Source organism: Carlito syrichta, unplaced genomic scaffold, assembly GCF_000164805.1.
Source record: "Carlito syrichta isolate Samal-C Ts95f unplaced genomic scaffold, Tarsius_syrichta-2.0.1 Scaffold302089, whole genome shotgun sequence".
In the NCBI taxonomy this organism is placed as follows: domain Eukaryota; kingdom Metazoa; phylum Chordata; class Mammalia; order Primates; family Tarsiidae; genus Carlito; species Carlito syrichta.
Genome location: NW_007246185.1, coordinates 36,882 through 58,025, shown reverse-complemented (window position 1 = coordinate 58,025; position 21,144 = coordinate 36,882). Strand labels below are relative to the sequence as shown.

The 21,144-nt window shown below is 34.4% G+C and overlaps 2 protein-coding genes across 2 annotated transcripts in view; one reads left to right on the top strand and one right to left on the bottom strand.

Annotated features, from left to right (window-relative positions):
* GNA14 (G protein subunit alpha 14) overlaps nucleotides 1-1,786 on the top strand; it is a 230,786-nt gene extending 229,000 nt beyond the window's left edge. The window contains exon 7 of the mRNA XM_008056071.1: nucleotides 682-1,786. Coding sequence (XP_008054262.1) covers nucleotides 682-872 — 191 coding nt within the window. The 3' untranslated portion in view covers nucleotides 873-1,786. The remainder of the gene's footprint in view (nucleotides 1-681) is intronic.
* Nucleotides 1,787-7,406: 5,620 nt separating this feature from the next.
* Nucleotides 7,407-21,144, bottom strand: part of LOC103258404 (vacuolar protein sorting-associated protein 13A) — a gene marked incomplete at its 5' end in the record, with an annotated part of 49,464 nt that continues 35,726 nt past the window's right edge. Inside the window, 4 exons of the mRNA XM_008056074.1 lie at nucleotides 7,407-8,826; nucleotides 10,801-10,875; nucleotides 12,094-12,217; nucleotides 15,087-15,172. Of these exons, the coding sequence (XP_008054265.1) occupies nucleotides 8,776-8,826; nucleotides 10,801-10,875; nucleotides 12,094-12,217; nucleotides 15,087-15,172 (336 nt within the window). The remainder of the gene's footprint in view (nucleotides 8,827-10,800; nucleotides 10,876-12,093; nucleotides 12,218-15,086; nucleotides 15,173-21,144) is intronic.

Sequence of the window (21,144 nt, the reverse complement as noted above, 5' to 3'; positions counted from 1 at the left end):
GACCCAGCAATTCCCCTATTGGGAATATACCCGGAGGAACTCAAATCATTCTAAAAAAAAGATACCTGCACACGTATGTTTGCAGCAGCTCTATTCACAATAGCAAAAACAGAACCAACTGTGTTGCCCATCGAAGCTGGATTGGATAAAGAAAATGTGGTACATATACACAATGGAATATTATGCAGCCATAAAGAAGGACAAATATATGGACTTTGCAGCCTGGTTCTTAACGGGATTGGGGACTCCTGATTTAGAGGATTCGTATTTTAGCTCCCTCCTCTCCTCTGTTATTAATCACACTGGTTGTGTAGCATAGAGCTCTCAAGCTTTAAAACCAGCCTAATAATGTTCCTTTTCGTCCATTTCCCTCTCTTAGCCCACAGCTGTCTGTCTGTATTAGTTAATATGGGTTATTTCTCTTTAAAAGTGGTCCAAGTCACCTTAAAGTACAATTTCCCGATACCAGATAACACTTTGAAATACCACTATTTTACAGGTTCATAATGAGAGACAAAAATAACGCTTCATGTAGACTATCACTCGAAATAAAGATAGGTCAAAGAAATAAAGATAGACCAAATAACAATAGTACCTTACACATAGTTCTTGAAAGGACGTGGTGGTGAGTTTTTATTTCTCTAATTTTTTCTTTATTCCTCTAATTGCATTTGTGACTAGGACCAAAGCAGGATGTCAAAGCTGCCAGAGACTTTATCTTGAAGCTCTACCAAGATCAGAATCCTGACAAAGAGAAAGTCATCTACTCCCACTTCACATGTGCTACAGATACAGAGAATATCCGCTTTGTGTTTGCAGCTGTCAAAGATACAATTCTACAACTAAACCTGAGGGAATTCAACCTCGTTTAAAAGCTGCTGCCCACTCCTCTCCCATAACAGAAGACGTGATTTTCAAGTGCCTCTTATTTTATTTGCAAGTGCTTTTGACATCACCTGAGCCAGCCCCGTGCCAAGCCCAAAGACATCAAGCAGATCACAGATGGGTGATGGAACTTAGATATTTGAGTTGACCAAAATATTTTTAAAGTCTTTATTCCCAGAACTGTATAATTCTTTTTTTGACTTTAAGCTGTAAGATTTTGCGTAATTTTAAAATTTGGTATTTTATAGGACTTTTAAAGGAGATTGTGATTTACTGTTTTATTTTTAATTATGTTTTAAGTGTGTTTAAAAATAGTCATTAATAATTATGTTACAGAGGGTCCTGTTAGTTTATAGATCATGCCTCAAGACCCCTAGGATTAATTTGGGTGACTTTTTTTTTTTTTAAGAATATTAAGGCTTGAAGATTTTTTATTAAATCTTGTAATTTAGAGACATTTCTCATTGGCTGTTTTCTCCTCATGCTGAAGTCTGACCCCTTTAACATGCCACCAAAGATTGTTTTAAAAAGCAGTTGGTTCTTTTTGTGTTAATTTTCTAGGCCATACTAATGAGTATTCCAGCATATCTAATTTATTTTTGCCACAATTTGGTCACCATGAAGCCAAAATTGGCATATGTTAAATGAGCTCTTATAGTACATATATACTATTGTACTGGTGAAAAATGTGTATGTGTGTGTGTGTGTACATATACATGCTTTTCTTTCCCCCGATGTATATGACCAGGTCTTGTACACTTATGAAACAGCTAAAATTCTATATTGTTTAACAAATGTTATATAACTATCCCTGTCAAAGTTGTGATGGCCATCATGGATTTGTTGTGTTTGAATTATGTATGCCATGCCTTTCTGAGGAGGCAAAGAATACACCATTCTGCCACTAGCACTGGATTATATTGTGTTTCATAGAGGTCATGGTTGACTGATGGCTCTGCTTCTAAACTGAAAAATGCTTAGGTCTTAATAGTAACTCAGAAACTTTCCTCAGTTTCCACCTTTTGAGGCAAGTCTGTGTTCATCGTCATGCCATGTTGGAATTCCCTCAGTAGCTGCCTGGGTCAAACAGAAGCAGAATCCTCTGGGAAGTTAGAGTGTTTCAAGCTAAAGGCTCAAGATGTTTTTTTATTTCTCTCTTTCTCTCTCTCTCTCTCTCTCTCTCTCTCTCTCTCTCACAAACACACACGCCACCTCTCCCTCTGGTGTGAATTATCTACCTCAAGTTAGTCTACAAAATATATCTGGACTGGTTACATGTGTTATGGAATGATGTGCTGCATTCCTGTACCTGCCCTAAGGCTTCCCTGCAGCCAGTTGCTGGACTGTCAGGTTCTCACTCTGTGGGAAGAATTCCAAGTGCTGGAAAAGACTGAAATTATGTTAATATATAGCGATTCTACAATAGCAACATTAGCTTTAGAAATGAATCCTCACTTTGTGGAACTTGACAAATTTATCTGAAACAGTAAAGGTTCAGGAATAGCCAAGACAATTTTCTCCAAGAGAACAAAGAGGGGGTATAGCTCTTCAGGAAATCTAGAAACATAAATAAAAAACAAGAACCCCCTTAAGGGCCAAAGGATATGAACTGGGTCTTACTGGCCAATTGACATGAAAAGGGCTCAACAGAATCCAGTAATCTGGAAAATTAAACAATATAGACTTTTGTTTCTTATTTCAAGCACTTTCTAGCACTAAGTTATTGTTAATTTATTGTTGGCTGACACTTAAAGCATACAAGAGAATGATGGCTTTCAACACTCTAGTTGTAGGAGGGCTGTCAAAGAAATCATTCAAAGGGTGGTAACAAAAATGTATTTTCTTAAGTCATGGAAAGGCTGAATTCCCCATATTAGAGGTGGATTCATTACCTCTGCCAATATTGATTCTGCAGATAGAAAAATTTCTCCTGGCCCTTGGTTCAAAATATATTCATTACTTACAAAGGAATTGAGCCATTTCAAGTTTTTTGAAGTTGAGGCACAGTGCTGGTGGTTACCAACCAAAGCTTCTAGTCAGCAATGATTACCAACCAAAGCTTCTAGTATTACCAACCAAAGCTTCTAGTCAGCAATGATCATGCTGGGCTGGGACACTGTCTGCTATAACTGAAAAATGAAGATTTGGGGCAATCTGTTAGTTACTAACATTTAGGAAGGCCCCAAAGAGGGCAGCATGTAGATAGGCAAGGGAAAGCTATTGATAATGTTTCTAGTTCTACACAAAAACTAAAACCAGAAGCAGACTGAATGAAGATCAGAAATCTTTATTTGACTCAATTTATTTGGAAAAGGTATACATGGTTAAAATGGGCAGGCATCTTACCATGCAATCCAAATCTACCAATACCAAGAAATAATTATTGTTTAGAAAAAAGTCATTAGTGAGCATGGCCAACCAATTTTTAAGGAAAAAAAAAAAAAAAGAGTAAGATCAGTTTCAAGAGGAAGAACTTTACCGTAAACATTTATGTTTATAAATTATCTTATCAGCATACACAAAACCAAGGCAAAAGCGATATACCAGACAACTGAGCTGAGCACACAAAAAAGAGGGAAAAGGAACAGGAAAGTGAAAAAAAATATTGCAGCAATGCAGAATTAGATATTTTAAAATGAATTACCATAACCAATGACCATATTTTCAGCAAAGAATAAGCATTACAAAGAGGCACAGACTATTTGGTCAATTCAAAAATCACCAAAAGAATTTTTAAAGTTCACCCTTCCTGAAAAATTCATTTTTTGTATGTAATGCACAGTCATATACAGAGATGACCAGTTTTAAAAGTCTATAACAATCTATCTGACCTTGTAACAAGTCCCAGATACAATTTCTAATAGTTTGTGGTGTCGGTATGAAATCATTGATATTGAGAAAATTTCAATGTAATCTATGCTACATTTTCACTTGAACATTTTTCAGTCCAAGAATTGGGAACTTTTGGGTAGCCAGCTGAACACCGAAGGTATGATGGCTCAACAAGAAATGTCAGGGTTTTCCACATGTTCTACTTTAAATACACTTTTGGTTATTAGACATTTTATTACACCAATCTTACAGGGTTTATTGTTACAAGGACTTCATTACAAGGAGCACATTACTAAGATTATCAGAATAATACTAAATGAATGATTCAGTGACAGACACAGGGATTTTTCCATTATAGTAGTCTGAGATCTATCACAGTAGGTGTTAAACTGTATTAGAGATTAGTTTGTATAAAGTAATAAAAACTTTAAAAACATACCCATATCAACCTATAAAATTTGAAGTTAGATTTCTTGTGTAGCTCTTTGGGTGTCCAAAATTAAAACTTTTTGAAAATGTAATAATGCTTTAAAAAAAGTAGAACGAATTCATAATTCTAAAGTAAATATATACTTAAGTGACACTTCACAAAAGAGGAAACAAAGTGGAAAAAAATTTCAATAAAAGAAACATGAATGAGATTTGTAATAGAGCGGGGTTCAGTATTTTCTCAATGTGCTGGCCTCGCTTTCTGGATAGCCATGAAACAAATATTTCTTAAGATCAATTGTGACAGAGAGAATAGAAGAGTGGGAAAAAAAGTTTGCACAGTAGCCATACTGGCCAACAACTGAAAATAAAGATTACAAGGATCATAAAAGTTTAACTAGCTAATCCAAGCTTGATTATATTGTCATTAAAAATAAAGTATAACTTCAAAAATATCTTTCAAAGGATTAGCCAGGAGGGTGAATAGGTTTCGGTTCAGAGTAAAAGAGCTACATGTAACACTGAATAGCACCAAAGAAAACTGGATTCACTAAGTTCTCTACTGAGTCCTGCATACAGGATGCAAGTTATCTACATTTTCTACTTGGTTCTTAAAGAAATGCAAAAATCCATTATTTTCCGTTAAAATGCATTGATATTTCTATAGCACCCCCCAGTGAATGAGTATTTTGGCCCTATAAGAATGTCCCCTGTGTATTAGCTCCCCATGTTAAAGGCCTTTGCCACCTATATGGTGAATCAGCCAAAAGAAAAGGTAGGTGGAGCAAATTCTGCTTACTCAAAGGAAAACTTCTGCCCCCAATCCTAGTAAAATGCTTAGTGGTAAAGAGGTTGAGATACATTTGGGCAAATGATAGCGTACGGCCTCTTTGGGGTGCTGTTTGTGGATCTGATTTTTCTGTGCTTTATCTGGTCCCACTGAATCATATGAGGGTGTTTTGACACACAGCAGAGAAGGAAAACATTTTGTAAACCAAAACAAGAGTAATCCTACCTTCCCACCTGAAGCAAAAAGACTGTGCTCAATATCTGTAGATGTCTGAGTGGTGGTTCTCCTGCTCCTTTTCTAAGGTCAGGTTATACACACTTCAGATTATTCCAACAATCACTGGATGACCCATGCCTCTTACTTCAGTCTCTCAAGATTGTGTATTTTGGAACTGCATTTCATAATAGGAAACACTTTATATATTGTGACCCAATATACACCAATATACACAGGATATAGAACTGAAAAAATATCTCAGGAATCAATCAATTGCATGATGTAGCTGTTGTTCCTCCATTTTCTATTTTATTCCACTTTAAAAATATACTGGTCTTGAGCAGATTTTGTATACACTGATTTTGTGACCCACTAGATGGGTTAGGACCAACAGTTTGAAAAACACCATCCTCGAGCTTTGGCCTCTTCCCCTACCTTGGGAAGGTGGACCGCTCGCTCTCTCTCTCTCTGTAATTTACTTTCTAAATAAACTATATTTTCCAATCTAAAAAAAAAGAAAAATACCATCCTCAAGGATTTGTATTGATCCTGACAAAAGTGAAAAAGCAAGAGATTCCTCTGAAGTGAGTTGGCTGGGTCACAAAAGCATTCAGTGCTAGACAGCTACTTCTACCATCAAGGTATTTGGCACACATTTTGAGCTCCTACACTAACCAAGTACTTTGTCCTGATCTTTTAAATTTAGGGACCTATGCAAGGGGGCATTTGGCATAGCCTAAAGGGTCAACGAACACTGACAATTGACAACTGAATAATTAAGGTGCAGAAAATTCAGCACTGTGTAGAGTCCTTTTTAATTTTATTTCATACCAGATAAGAATAGCATACTTACTTTATGAGACATTTCTATAAATATTTACTGGAACACTATTACTACTCTTACTATCAGAAAACAATGAGAGATAATATGATAGAAGAGATCATGTAAGTTTAAGAAAAATGTATCTATTTGGAGGTCACAGGATAGTTTCCTCCAAACGGATCAGGATTACAGAGGAGAGAGGGGCAGGGAAGAACTGCCCACAGATGGTAATGATTATTTAGAAACCAGAAAGCAACTCAGCTCTACTAAACTGACCCTAGGAAAAATCCCAAGGTCTTGATAACAGGAGGGAAAAAGCAGCAAATATGTATACTCCAAGAGGGAAGACACTGGAGAAGTCCTTTGGTTCAGAGAGCATTTTGTAAATGTAAAGAAATCACAAGCGTCTTTTTGTACCAGAAACAAATTTGCTATTTCTACTGATCATGGTTTTCTGGTGGAGATTTGGCAGGGAACACTCTTTCTTGGTCCTCCCACAATTACTATGCACTAGAACATATCCTGTGCTGAATTAGTGGCCTGGGAATACAGCTAACAAATAATACGTAGAGAGAGGGCACAAGACTCAGCACCTCATCCCACAGCAACGACCAAACAACTAAGACAAGCAGAGAGCCATTTAATGTAGTTACACCACAGAGTAAAACACACACCTGTGTTATAAAAACAATGCTGAAAAGACTGACAGTATTTAGTGATCTACTGATGCTCTTAGTGATACAGTTTAGATAAAAGAAAATCTTCTAAAACAGTTGATACACTACACTCTTGCAACTGTGGGTCCCTCTACTCTAGAGACAGAGGAAATGTAGGAGAAGGTGATGGGTAGATGACCGGTAGAAAAAGAAGAAGAGATATTTCTAGATTCTTATGGTAAGGGAACAGGGAGAATAGGTACATTGGGTCTGTATACGTATTAGGTACAAGACACACTTCTGCTAACTGCCAGAGGATATCAGAAGAATTTCTATGCTTATTTATTTTAAGCTTTTCTGTTTCATGGCAGTATACCCAGGGAGTTAGGGGTCTGAATTTTTCAGAGAATGCAGAAATCATAAAACTGGAGTGAGTAATGACGTGTTTGATTAATGATACTGAGTGGGACTCCAATAAAGCACCATTTCAGACGCAGCCAGTCTGATGCAAACTTTCTTACTGCCTCTACCCTTAGGTTTAATTCTGATGTATGCGAAATTGAAGAAGCTCAACAACAAAGAAAACATGTACATTATTTTGAACAAAGGTCATCATGGGGACACGTGCTTTCATGTGACTTGAAATTTGTCAAATTTGATTCGTGTTCAGGAAAGAAAAAAGCATTCTGGGGGAAACTACAGATAATAAACAATGTCTTTTAGTAACCGAGAGAAATCAACAGTATTTAGGGGAAGGATTTGGTCAGCAAGAAATACAATCACAGTCTAGCATGCTGTTTATTTTAGCTTTTATAACAAAGCAAGGGTTTAAGAAGCCTGAGAAGAATTTCACAACCATCAACTATACAGAGTCTTCAATTCCAAAAACAATTTATAATAATTTGGCAGCACATACAACATGCATCGAATACTCTGTATCATTCAATAACTAAATAAGATACTGCATAATTCTCTTCATAGTTCACAATCATATATTCACTGCCTTTCACCTGAAACAGTCTGTTTATATTAAGGTGCAAAGATCTTGGAAAAAAACCAAGAAAGAAAATGCCATGTCCTTATTTTGACTAATGTGCAGCTCATGATTTTTGTTTTGATGGGCTGTTCATTAAAAGGGTGAGTCTCACTTGAATAACTAGAGAAAGCAAACCAGAAATTCTGTATTGCTAACAGAACAGGTTAGATTTTAGGGTACATACATTTACTTATGGAAGAGACTGCCTGTTCTGAAGCATAACTTACTATATCTAACAAACTGGGAACTGTGTTTATTTCATGTTACCAGAGAAGGGAAAGTGGGTATTGTTAAGGCTTGGAAGTCTACCTTTGAAATCTGCAGTCTATTAAGAGCACGGCCTGGGTAAATTAAGTATATCCCATGGAGCTGGCTTGAGAAAGTATTTCAAAGGCTCTAAAGTTCTGAGAAGGACTTTCCCTTTTTGAGTATAATACTCATTTCTTTAAGTTTTCTTAAGATGAGGCTCCAAGAGGTATTATTCAATATGTTATACATTATATTAAAAAAGATTGCTTTCCATAATTATGCTACGCATTTTAAGTATAATTCAAACAATCTTTAAGAAAATAAGGAAAATAATACCAAAATATTTATCTGTAAAAAGAACTTCATGATTCTTAAGAAACCACTACCAGTGTTCTCTTGATACCACTGAGGCGATGTTTGATTTGTATCATTTACTCATCACTAAGGGAGTCTGAAGTAAGCATAACAGAAATTTAAAATGTGAACTAGAAAATTAAACTTGGCTCCACGTGGAGAATAATTATGGGCAACCTCTTCACCACGTGGAGAATAATTATGGGCAACCTCTTCACCACTGCAGAGAATAACTTGGAGTAAATATCTTAGATTCATAAATGCTTCTTTTACAAAATAATTAGAATTACAAACAGATACATGATTCAAGTTAAAAAACCAAATAGAACTCTGAAGAGCTGAAATATTATAATCACAGAGTTGTTTTACCTGATTCTGATTTTTAAGCATCTAAAATACAGGATATTTGAAATTTTTTCTGTAGTATGCTTCCCAAACAGGGTTTGAAAAGTACAATCCAGAAGCTGTAATAATTTATTGCTGTGTCTTCAGGCAGTGTTCTTCATCAGGGGCTTGGAGAAGGTTCTCTTGCTTCTTCTAGCTTTGTGAGAATCCACTGTTGTAGCAAAATAAACCAACATTTGCTTACTTCAATGAATTTGCAATGAAACAAAATATAATGAATGGAAATCTGAATGTTAGCATTCCAGTTTAGTTAGGTGCATACTGACAACGAATATATAACATTCAACCTGCAAAAGATGTCATTCGCTTAAATGGCCCTGGTAGCTCAGGAACAACTGTACTGGGTTTGATTTTAAAATAGGAATAATGTTTTTCTAAGGTCTTTGGACTTAGATATTCATCTTCAGAATAAGAAAAGTGAAATAAGCATCCTGAGAGAAAATGATAATTTGGCAGCTGGATTGAATAACTGGTATAGTATGAAAGTATTTATGTAAAATTCCTTCTAACCTGTGCTAATTCATGAACTTCTGTGATTCTGTATATAGAAGTCTACTGATTGACTGGAATAATTAAATACAGTTCTACAATGGGTAATACGAGCATAGTGATATTCTTGAGCATTTTAAGTGCTGTCACAATATATTTCCTATTCTATAATAATTTGAAATTACAAAAATGAAATGTAAATGTAATGAAAACCTTTCTGTCAATAATGTCCATTATTATGGGGCTTGCATGACAGATAAAAGACTTGGAAGTGATACTGGGGTTATTCCAGTATAAAAAGATTTAAGCAAAGATGTTTGTGCTAGTAAGAAGAACCTAGTAAGTAAGAATAGCCCTAAAATAAGAAGAGAAAGAGAACTGAATGCTGTAGCCTCCTTTAGATGTTTCTGGCAGAGAAGGAGGATTAAAAGCAAACCCTCTGTCACATGGTGACAGGGATTATATTAAAAATTTATTACAGGAAAACTATAAAAAGTGGTACATGAAAGAAGGTGGCCTAGAAGTCATGCTATTATCATGCTCCACTTGGTCTTCCTGTTCTGGGCGACGAGCACATTGAGGCTCTAGCCACTTTATTCCTTTTTTAATAACTTGCCCCAACTTTCTGTTTTCTGCTATTATGTCAATGTTGCCTTATATCACAGTGTCTAGATGGAAAACTGCACAGCATATGCTAACTGGTCCAAGGTATGTGTGTGTGTGTAGGAGGTGGGATTTAAAAAATTTTGTTTTGAGTTTTGGCAGTTTTTATTATACATAGCTAGAGACCTGGTTTAGGTCCATATGTGACAAGTGAACTGGTAAATAATCACCCACAGTTAGGACCAATGTGGAAAGCAGCATGAAAGTGGGGCATGGGACCAGGTATCTGTTCTGAGTCTGGGTAGGAGGCCCAGGGATCACATAAATGAGGCATGTGCTCTTGTAAATTTCATGACATAATGAGTGTAACTCAGTGTCCAGGACAGCATCTTAGTTGTGATCAATGAGATCAGATAATCAATTCATAGTCTTTATCTTCTTGACAGTGGCCACCTTTAAAGTGCCACAATCTTTAAAGTACATACAGTGCTTTTCAGTTCACATCACTCCCATTTTGAGGATTCTGAGGTCAGCTGACTTCCCCCAACATTCTACAGTAAAGGACAGCATCAGTATTTAAGCTCAGATTTTCTGACTTTAGGCCTGAGCCTTTGGTCTGAGCCATGCTATGAAAACTTTTTTTTTAACTTAAAAAATAATTACTGTAGCTCTGCAGTAGAAAAATCAACAACATGGGGCTATACTATCCCTGCCAGAGCTGACAGATTAACACTAAAATAAACAGTTCATTTTATTTGTTGACTTTTTTTTAAACAAAGTACTACAGTTAGACTTTAAAATAAGATGGAACAATTTAGTCTGAAAAGCAAGTAAGAGTGTTAAATTGAAACCGGTGAAGAAAAGTTTGAGGAAAATATTATCTAGTTATGTATAATAAAAACTGCCAAAACACAAAACAAAATTTTTAAAATCCCAAACAAAACTTATCTGTCTTTAAAGAAAAAAGTCCAACTTATATGGCTTTGAAGTGAGCAGCTCCTATCTGTTTAACTAAAAGATTTATTATATTTACCCTAGCATCCTCTGGGGTCTTGAAGTTAATTATTTTCCCAAACTCTCTGGCATGGAATACAGATTTTACCCGTTCCTATAAAAAGAATAAGTAAATTCATTAAAAAGAAAATCCAGTTGTAGAGATTCATAAATAAATACCACAAAGCTTTATTAGTCTATGCTTAGAGTATCCATCTTTCATCAATCATACACCTTAAAAAGGCCAGAAATGAGGAAATAAGAAGAATCAAAACACATGGAAAAAAAAAGACTACATTCGAACATATCTATTATCACTAAACCTAAGTTAAAAAACTTAAGGACAGATTTCAACTGCTCAAGCCATAAAGCATTTATATAAAGCATGGGAAGAAGGTAAGCCATGGGCAGTGACACTGTTTTTCCCTCCAAATAACTTCTCAGACAATTCTTAATATCTGACCATGGAACCATGATTGAGTCCAGATTAAAAATAATATACACGCGTGTGTATGTATATATACATACACATGTTGTATGGGTATGTTGCATGCATGTATATACTTCTGACATTTTAAACCAGAAGAAATTGGATTCTTCTACTTTTTTTTAAAGGATGACTACTGATACAAAGTCTCAAGAAAAGGTGAAAGGGGAAGAAATCAAGGAGGTAAGGAAAAGTGTTATTTTTTGAAAGGGACAAATCTATTTTAAAAAAGTGAGGAAAGCAGTATGGGCTAGAGCATGGACTAATTGCCACTATCTATTAATTCTTTTTTTTTGAGTTGGAGTCTTACCCTATCGCTCAGGCTGGAGTGCAGTGGCACACTCACGGCCACCCCAGGGTCGACCTGCTGAGCTCTGGTGATCCTTCCGCCTCCTTCCAAGTAGCCAGAACTACTGGCGCATGCTACAACGCCTTGCTAATTTTTTAGTTATTGTAGAGACAGGCCTCGTCAAGTTGCCTGGGCTGGTCTCGAACCCACGGGCTCAGGCAATCCACTCGCCTTGGCCTCCCAAAGTGCTGGAATTACAGGCTGAGCCACCAAGCCTGGTCTCACTATCCATTATTTCATATGTGGGAAGGTAAAGTTCTGTTACTGAATATAAAATGAAGGCCAAGGTATGTAATTGTCAAGGTAACAGCACAGAAAGTAGCACATTTTTTCTTGGCCTAGTTTTCTTTTCTTAAAGCCTAAGTAAGCAGGTGTAAAGGAAAACTGTATCAAGGCATGGCAACATCTATAATAGAGGTAGAAAAATCATAAAAGTAAAGAGGACTATTTCAAAGTGACATTTTCAGTTCCAAGTTTGAAAAGTCTATTCAACATACCTTTGCTTCAATGCGCAATCTTCTCCCATGAACAATGAATGGCTCTTTGGTAAATTCATCAAAACTATACTGCCACTCACATGTAAGTTGTCCAAATGTTCCTTTTGTTACAAACAATACACCACTGTAAAAAAAGAAAAAAAAAAACCACTTTAAAACTGAGGTACTTATATTCAGTAACAGCAGGATACACATTCTTTGTGAGTGCAAACAAAACATTCATTTACCATCATAAACTGTATTCTGGGTCACAGAAAACCTTAATGAATTAAAAAGAACCGAAACAATACAAAGTATGCCCTCAGATCATAATGGAACTAAACTAGAAACCAATAACAAAAAGAGAACAAGAATGTTTCCAAATATTTGGAAATAACATGCTTCTAAATAATCCATAGGTCAAAGAATTTCAAAGGAAACTAGAAAATATTTTGAACAGAATGAGAATGAAAAGACAACATAAAATTTATGGGACGCAGCTCAAACAATGTTTAGTGGGAAACTGATAGCACAACATACTTATATTAGAAAAACAGAAGCTCTTATAAAGTGAAACATATAAGGCATTTCCTAAGAAATAAGAAACATTTACAGAATGAATTATCAGCCAATATTTGGGGGAACTTTCAAATAATTAATGCTTTAGAATAAATGCTTTTTATTACCAGGGTTCCATGTAATATATTTTTCAACCTATATCAGAAAGAGGCTTTTCTGCCATGTTGAACAGAACCAACATCCTGAGCCTTGGATTTTTCATGGGTAAAATCAAGGCCCATTGTTGTCAATTTTAGATAAATTTTTCAGAAAGTATCATCTTAGACTTTTTGTTTTAATCAATCTTTGTTTTCCCACTTTGAGGAAAGAATTCATGAAATGAAAATGTATTCTGTCAATAATAATTATATTTACTCCTTCCTTCAAATGCCTTTCTCCCCAGTTTTCCTTTCTGGTTGAAACATCAATTATAAGTACAACCAGAAGTTCCTTTTAAGTAATATATACATTAAGTTAAAGAAATGCCTGGCTCCTGGCTGGGAAGGAAAAGGAGAAGACTAATCAGGATGTATACCTCTCACCTCAACTCTGTCCCTGTTCCCTCTCTTTTACCAATCCTGGATTACATGGGCTAATGGACAAATCTAGTAGTGCTACAGTACATAAACCATGTGAAAAATTAAAGACAGGCCAATGTAGCAGGTACTTAAGAACTCTCTCTCTGGATTCAAGGATCCTTTATCCTCAAATCCAAAACTTGGAAAGAAAAGAAAATCCTAAGTGTAAGCATCACCCCTTAATCAACTACAACTAACTAATTTCCCTTACTCTGTCAAGGCACCATTTAAAGGGGCTATTATGTTGAGATGAAGATAATTTTTTAAATATTGTAAGATTTGGAAATTCTGCAGCTGATTCTTGTTTAATTCTGATAAGTCACCTTTCCTTTAGTTAATGAGAGGGAGAGTTAAAAAAAACACGATGGAAAATATTTATGAACAAAAATGACTGTGGGAATAATGTTTGCAATTATAAAAGTCTAGAATCAAGTTACATGTAAATTTTGGCACACAATTCTAAATAAATATTAGGCAGAAATTTACAAATTAAGACCTCTGTATGTTGACAAGGAATAATCTTCAAAATACAGATCTCAAGTAAAAAAAAATAAAACTTAGTCCATAATGGTATGTATAACAGACTTTCCTTTCCATTAAAATATGTAGTGTGTATACCTGTATAGGCACAAAATGTTTCATGAAGAATACAAAGGAAACAAAAGCGGCTGTCTCTGGGAAAGAAACAGAGGGACTGATATCTGGGATGGAATGAAGACTTACTCTCACAGGTAGAACTTCCAATACTGACTGTGGGAGTTTTCCACTTGGTGTTACTTTTTTTTTTTGAGTCGGGAATCTCACTCTGCTGCCCAAGCTGTAATGCAGTGGCATGCTCCCGGCCACCGCAGCCTTGACCTGCTGGGCTCAGGCGATCCTGTCGCCTCGGCCTGCCAAGTAGCTAGAACTACAGACGTGTGCTACCACAACTGGCTAATTTTTTGATTTACTGTAGAGACAAGGTTTCACCAAGTTGCCCAGGTTGGTCTCAAAACCCTAAGCTCAGGCAATTCTCTCGCCTCAGCCTCCCAAGTGCTGGGATTACAGGCTTGAGCCACCGTGTCCAGACTGGTGTTACTTTTTAAATAGTAAAATTAATATAGGGCTGTAAATTTTAGACTCAGAAATTATTAGAGTTAAAAACATCAAAAATGACTTTGCTAAGGTTAGTAGTCAACTTGAACCATAAGATGCTTACATAACTTTCTCCTTCCATAGTGAACAAAAAACCACATAGACTTACTGACCACTCCTTTCTATTTGGCCATAACTTCTCCGCCTTGGCCATATTTTCACTTTTCACCACCCAGAAATCCCCGTCTTAACACTGCATCTGCTCATCCTCCCCCAGTTTAACAAGAATGCTCCTGCACACTTGCCCCTCTAAGGCCATGTACTCCTCCACTGTCTACAGGCCTATCTGAAGATGTCATTGGAGCTGGAAGTAACCACATAGAACTTTATCTGTTCCACTAGTATATATCCACTTTTATCAATTTATATGTGTTCTAATGAATAGTACCACCAGATGACTGCTGACTTCTGGAATAACCTAAAGTTGTATATTTTTTCAGAGAGGAGGAAGCTTAGCTTTGAGAGGAGAGCTTTACAGAATTTCTGTATCCATTTGAATTGGTTGAAACAAATACTAAGATATTTAATTTATATTATGTTTGTGCATGACTGTGTGTTTATCTGTATGCATGCACAAAACTAGACATGAATTTATATAATGCTTTAGAAGCCAAGCTTGTAGAGCAAGAGGATCAGAGTTAACAGGAATCAGTCTATATGGAACAAAAGGTGCATAACTTCACCTCATAAGTGGCTGTCAGTTAATTCCTTATCAAATTACATTAGAGAAAGAAAGCAAGTTACCGTCTGGTTATCATTAGCATATCTGTTTTATTGATCATGACATGGGTAAAATATTTGTATTTTGCAAATCTTCCATTTTCCATAACCTAAAAAAAAAGTGAGAAACAGTGACAAAATTGGTAATATTCCTATTCTAATGCTACTAATACCTCCAATCTTCTAAAAACAATTTCTCTATGGAGATAAACCATTAACATACAAGAAACTGATTTAATTATTCACAAAATCATTGGTGTTTCATTTTTTAAAAATATACTTGTATTACTTTATCCAAGATTACTTAATTGCAGCAATGCCAAACTTTAGTTGTAGATTTTTAGAAGATATTATCTTACAAAGTTTAAATTCAATCTAATGATATATTAAAACATCAGTCATTTTATCTTGGAAAATATTTTAGTACTTGATCATATCTGCACAAAAACATATGTAAGTACTAACATATATTTAAACATATGGATCACATACAGTACTATTAACCTCTGCTTTGTGTCTTCCTTAGAAATTTTCTATCTGCCTTATAAACATACTTTTCTTGTCAATATTACAACTCATTAAAAAATAAGGAACAGAGAGTTTCTGGACAAACAAGGAACCTCAAGGTCTAGCCTATGCTACAATCTTTATTTTCAAGACTGTTGAAACATTATCTATGGCATTGTTAACAAGTCTTTGCTTCAGAATGCAAACATAATCATATAAATAAAATATTAATAGGCATCATTTAAAATCCTATTTTCAGTAATATTTTCTCTGAGGGTGAAGTTATTTGGCTATTCAAAATATATAGCAGGTTAGACAACCATTTTAAAAGGCAAGCAATGTAATTGTGACTAAGATCTCTAAAGAAAAGGCATGCTATGAATTTAGCCAAAATGTACAAAATCTTAATGAAATTCCAAAAGATAATATAAAGGTTTTAGAAGATTGTGCTCCATGAAGCCATATTTAAAAAAATTAAAATTATTTAGCTTAGAAGAAGTGACTTCATAATCATCTTTGTATAAAAGTCTGATAGAATAGTCTTCATTTTTACTGGAGACAGAAGTAAAAAAAAAAAAAAAAAAAAGAAAGAAAAAAACCCACAAGATTAATTACATGGAAAAAGTTTCCAACTTCAAAGATTATAAAAAACTTAGAAAAGAGTATCTTTACTATTTACTGTAGTGGGTAAATAGTATTGTAGTAGGTAGGGTAAATAAACACCAATACCTCATATTACAAATGAAAAAGGGGCATAACCACAGATTCAGAAGAAATTAAAAAGAATTACAGTAATTTACCCCCTTATCCACAGGGGGAACTTTCTAAGATCCTCAGTGGATGCTTGAAGCTGCGGACAGTACTGAGCCATATATATGTATACTGTTTTTTCCTATACATGCATATCTATGATGAAGTTTAATTTATAAATTAGGTACAATAAAAGATTAACAATAATCAATAATAAATTAGAACAATATGCTGTAATAAAAGTTATGTGAATATTTACTACTAAAACTTGCCATTTAATATTTTCAGAGTACTGTTGATAGTAGATAACTAAAACCGCAGAAAGTGACTGGATAAGTTAAGACTACTGTATTAGATAATTTATAAATTATGCAAATAAACTTGAAAGGTGAAATGGACAATGTTTTAAGAAAGCGTAAATTATTAAGAGAAAAAGCATCATATATATGAGTGGAAGAGTAGAAATTATTTGCAGATAACAGTTTTTTTGGAAAACCCTAGTACACAATACCCAGTAATCAATCTGGAAATGAAAGAAAAATAATCTTGTTTACAAGGGTAATAAAAATATAAATATTTACACATCAGTTTAACAGTGTGCAGAACTTATGCCACTCTATTGAGGGGAACAAAATAAATTTTGAAAATGAAAATCCATGTCTTCTTCTTGGATATAAAAATTCATTATAATAAAGACGTTATTAACCTCCCTGCCACTTTTACACATACACACACGCGCGCATGCGCACACGCAATGTGTTTTTAAAGGACAAGTGGAGGGTGAAATGTGATTTGTCAAAATTATACTAAATCTGTCTAGGGAAAAACATGAAAATATCAAGTAAATTATGAAAGGAGAATGAGAATATATACCCTAGCAGACATTAACACAACTTATAAAGTTGCAATAGTGAAAGTTTGGTGCTGGTGAAAGCATATACAGACTTACCAAAAGAAACAAAAATGGCCAATATGCACTTTATAAAATGCTGTATATCCAAGCATAGATATTTATGAAATCAAGGCAGCATTTCAAATTAGTAGGTAAACAAATGAATTGTCAAACAAATGGTATTTTAAGCACCTCACTAGCTGAAGATGGACCCTTCTCTCTTTACACAAATCAATTCTACGAATGAATTAAGTGTACAAAATTACTATAAAAGTACTAGAAAAAGTTACATTTCAACAATCTCTAAGAGGGAATGGCCAAAATATAATGAAGTCCATAAAACACAGCAATAAAAAATTGGAAAGTACACAGAAATTAAACACTGTTGAATGGCAAAACAATGAGCAAATGAATGGAAATAAAGTAAAACAACAATACAAAAACCAAAGGATAAGTTGGGAAAGTATTTGGTGTTAAAGGGATACAGAGCTCGTTTCATATTATAGAGAATTCTAGCAATTTAATGAAACCAACTGAAGAAAAATGAGTAAACCAATAGAAAAATATGTAACAAATACAGACAGGTAGTTCAGCAGAAACAAACAAACACAAAAAAACCCCACTATCTGACTGATAAACATGAAAAAAATACAAAGGGTGCCAAAAATTTGTATACACTTCTTAAGAAAGGAAAAAACTAAATTAAAATTGTAATACTCGATAAGATAGATATGTCATGTTTGACTTCTGCAATTTCAAGAGGTACTCAAAGCAATTACCATCAGTGTTCAGACATTTCTGATTACGGTGAATATCTCTCAACATCTCTTAAAATGTGTATATATTTTTTTGGCACTCCCTGGGGTATTCAACTCAAAATCAAGAAAATGCCAACCAATTAAAACCCTCTGAGTCAACAATTGCACTGCTAAAATATATCTTATACAAAAGTATACCAAGATATACATATGAGAATCTTCATAGCAATATTGTGTTAAAAGCCATAAATCTAAATATCCATTAGTGGATATTTAATTAATGTGTATTATTAAGTAATTAATATTTAATAATATCCATTAATTAAACAGATTGTTACATCCATACAATAGGACATTATGAAGTCATAAAAAAGGCAGATCTATGTATACTGTTATAGAGAAATGTGTAAGGCATATTAAGTAAAATGAAATTATATCACTTAGCAGAATATATAGGGAGAAAGAAAAGCAGAAACATACACGTACGTATACTTGTATGTGCATAAAAAATTTCTGAAAGGTTACACATCAATCTGTTAACAGCATTGATCTCTGCTTTTGAAGGATAATGGTGGAAGTGGAAGTTAAGCTTTTATTTTTAACTTTACATCCTTTATACCACTTCAGTTTTTGATATCTGAAAGGAAATTGGTTTACAAACTATTCATTCTCTTTTATTCTATATGATTTAAAATCAAGAATGAAAATGCTGACCTCCTAAAAAAAATCCATGTCTTCTTCTTGGATACCACTACTAATGGAACTCAAGAGCCTACATACCCCATTGATAAACAGATCATAACCTTCAAATAATTTAAAAGATGCAATTATAATAACGAGTGATCTATCACAGAAACAAAGAACTGAACCACATGTTCTCACTCATGAGCGGACCTTGAACAATTATCATAATACTATAACAAAGGGATTAAGAGAAGTGGGAAATTGCTGGAGTGGGGGCAGGATTGGCAATAGTGAGAAACTGCCTGCGGGGGCGGGGGGACACCTCATCAACAAGGGTGCCTGCATAATGAACATTTGTATACCTAACCCTGAATTGTACCCACATCTTTAAAATAAAACATTTAAAAATTAAAAAAAAAAAGATGCAGTTTATTCCAAGTACCTAGCTTCTATTTTAATATTATGGTAAGTTAGGGCACTGCAATTGAGCCTACCACTCATCAATTTCCCCTTTTTAGACCCAAATTAAATCAAATCTAACTTGTGTATATAAGCTATTACATCAATTTCAATAGTCATAATAGAACCTGGCATAAATAAAAGCCAAAAAAAAATTTTAAAGTAATTCACACGTTGCTTTTTGGAGTTCAGTTAAAACCTTGAATGTAACACCTGAAAGATGAATGAGCTTTTATGGTTAGAGCAGTTTGCTTTGAAACATAATCAACTGCATCCTTTGTTATTAGAGTGAATATATTTGAATAAATGTCAAAATCTTGCTGGTCAGTCTAGTTACAAACGAGCATATGCAAAAAGAACACCAATTATATGCAGAAGCCAAAACTTTGTAACTAAATCCACAGAACCACGGGAGAGAACATGATGGTCTCTTGGCCACTATCATCTGCCATCATACTGTAGTCTACAAATGTCAAGCTTTATTCACAATTTCCTGCCTGAGTTTATAAATATATTATATATGAAGTGTCATACTTTTCAAAACATTATACACTTTAGGAAAAAAATCAGAAGTTTAGATTTGAAAAAAATGTTATTATCATTCATCCAAACCTCTCTCTTCTTTTACACACAAAGAAACTGAGGACCAGGTGTCTAGTCATTCTTTCAAATCAAAATATTTACAACAATTTTGTGTAATTAGGTAAGATTATAGTTAAGTGATTTGCCTGTAGTTAGTTGCAAAACTAGGCTCAGAAAACTGTTTTTTTTTGTTTTTTTACTTCTAATTCCAGTGCTTTTCAACTATACCATGTTTCCTCTCATGTTATTATCCCTGGATGCTGGTAGTTGCTGAGGCATGCTGCTAAGGCAGTTTAGATTGGCTGAATTTTTCTAGGTCAACAGAATTCAAATAGTTTAGTGTCCATATTCTATCTTCCTTCCCAAACAGATGGTAGTTATGAACAGTTCTACTAGAATAATTTGTGATACTCTTTTACAGAAAATGAATTGTTAGTAAAATCAGGGCTTTGAGAATTATCATGTGGGGCATTTACATAAAACCAGGATTTGGCTGAAATATCAAGGAATTAGTGGTAGACAATACTTTAGACATGTTAGCTTCATTTATATGTTTTGGTGTTAAAGGAAAAATAATTTTTCCTTTATTCATTAGAAGAACATATAAATTAACTCTCATAGTTTAAGAACTTTCTAAAAGTTATAAAACACAGAAACACAAAGGATTCATTATATATAACTGTCAGAATCTGTAGATAACAATTACAATGTATGGTTATTGGTAAATGGGTCCTTTGGCATTTAGAAAAGATGAATAAGTAAACTGTACTTTATTAGATACAAATGGACTCAAACCAAATTAAACATACATTCAGAAACACAAAGAAAGTAGGAACTTGGACAGTGGTATCAGGGTTACTCTCTACTAATATCCATATTTCCTGTCAGATAAATCCCAATACTTAAGAAAAAGAACATAAGCTTAAAACTATAGTAACAGGTATTTTTTAACATTCTCAAATCATCCAAATGTTATGAAGTAACAGAGTTTAATAACAAAAATATGTCTGAATAAACAAAGCAAAATATGAAAAGATAAATAATATAAACAAATCACTAACATGGAAGGCTGTAAGTCCCAACCAATATGAAATGTTAACCCTTAATGAGAAATATATTTAAGAAAACTGGGTAAAACTAAGAACATGGAGTTCAGCAAAACACAAAAACAAAATCTAATCAGTATCTGACTCTTTTGGGAAACACATGTCTCAGTGAGGTATGAATAACGTTGTTTTTTAAAAAGACACTAAAAGTGGGGGATTAAAAAAATAAAACTCATCTAGATGAAAGATAAAGAATGCAATCAAGCAAGAAAATACACTAGATGACATATAAATGGTTTTATAAACTGGTTGATTTTTTGATAGTCAGAGGATGATTGGGAAGAGGAAACACTTTTTTTTTTTTTTGAGTTGGAGTCTCACTCGGTTGCCCAGACTGGAGTGCG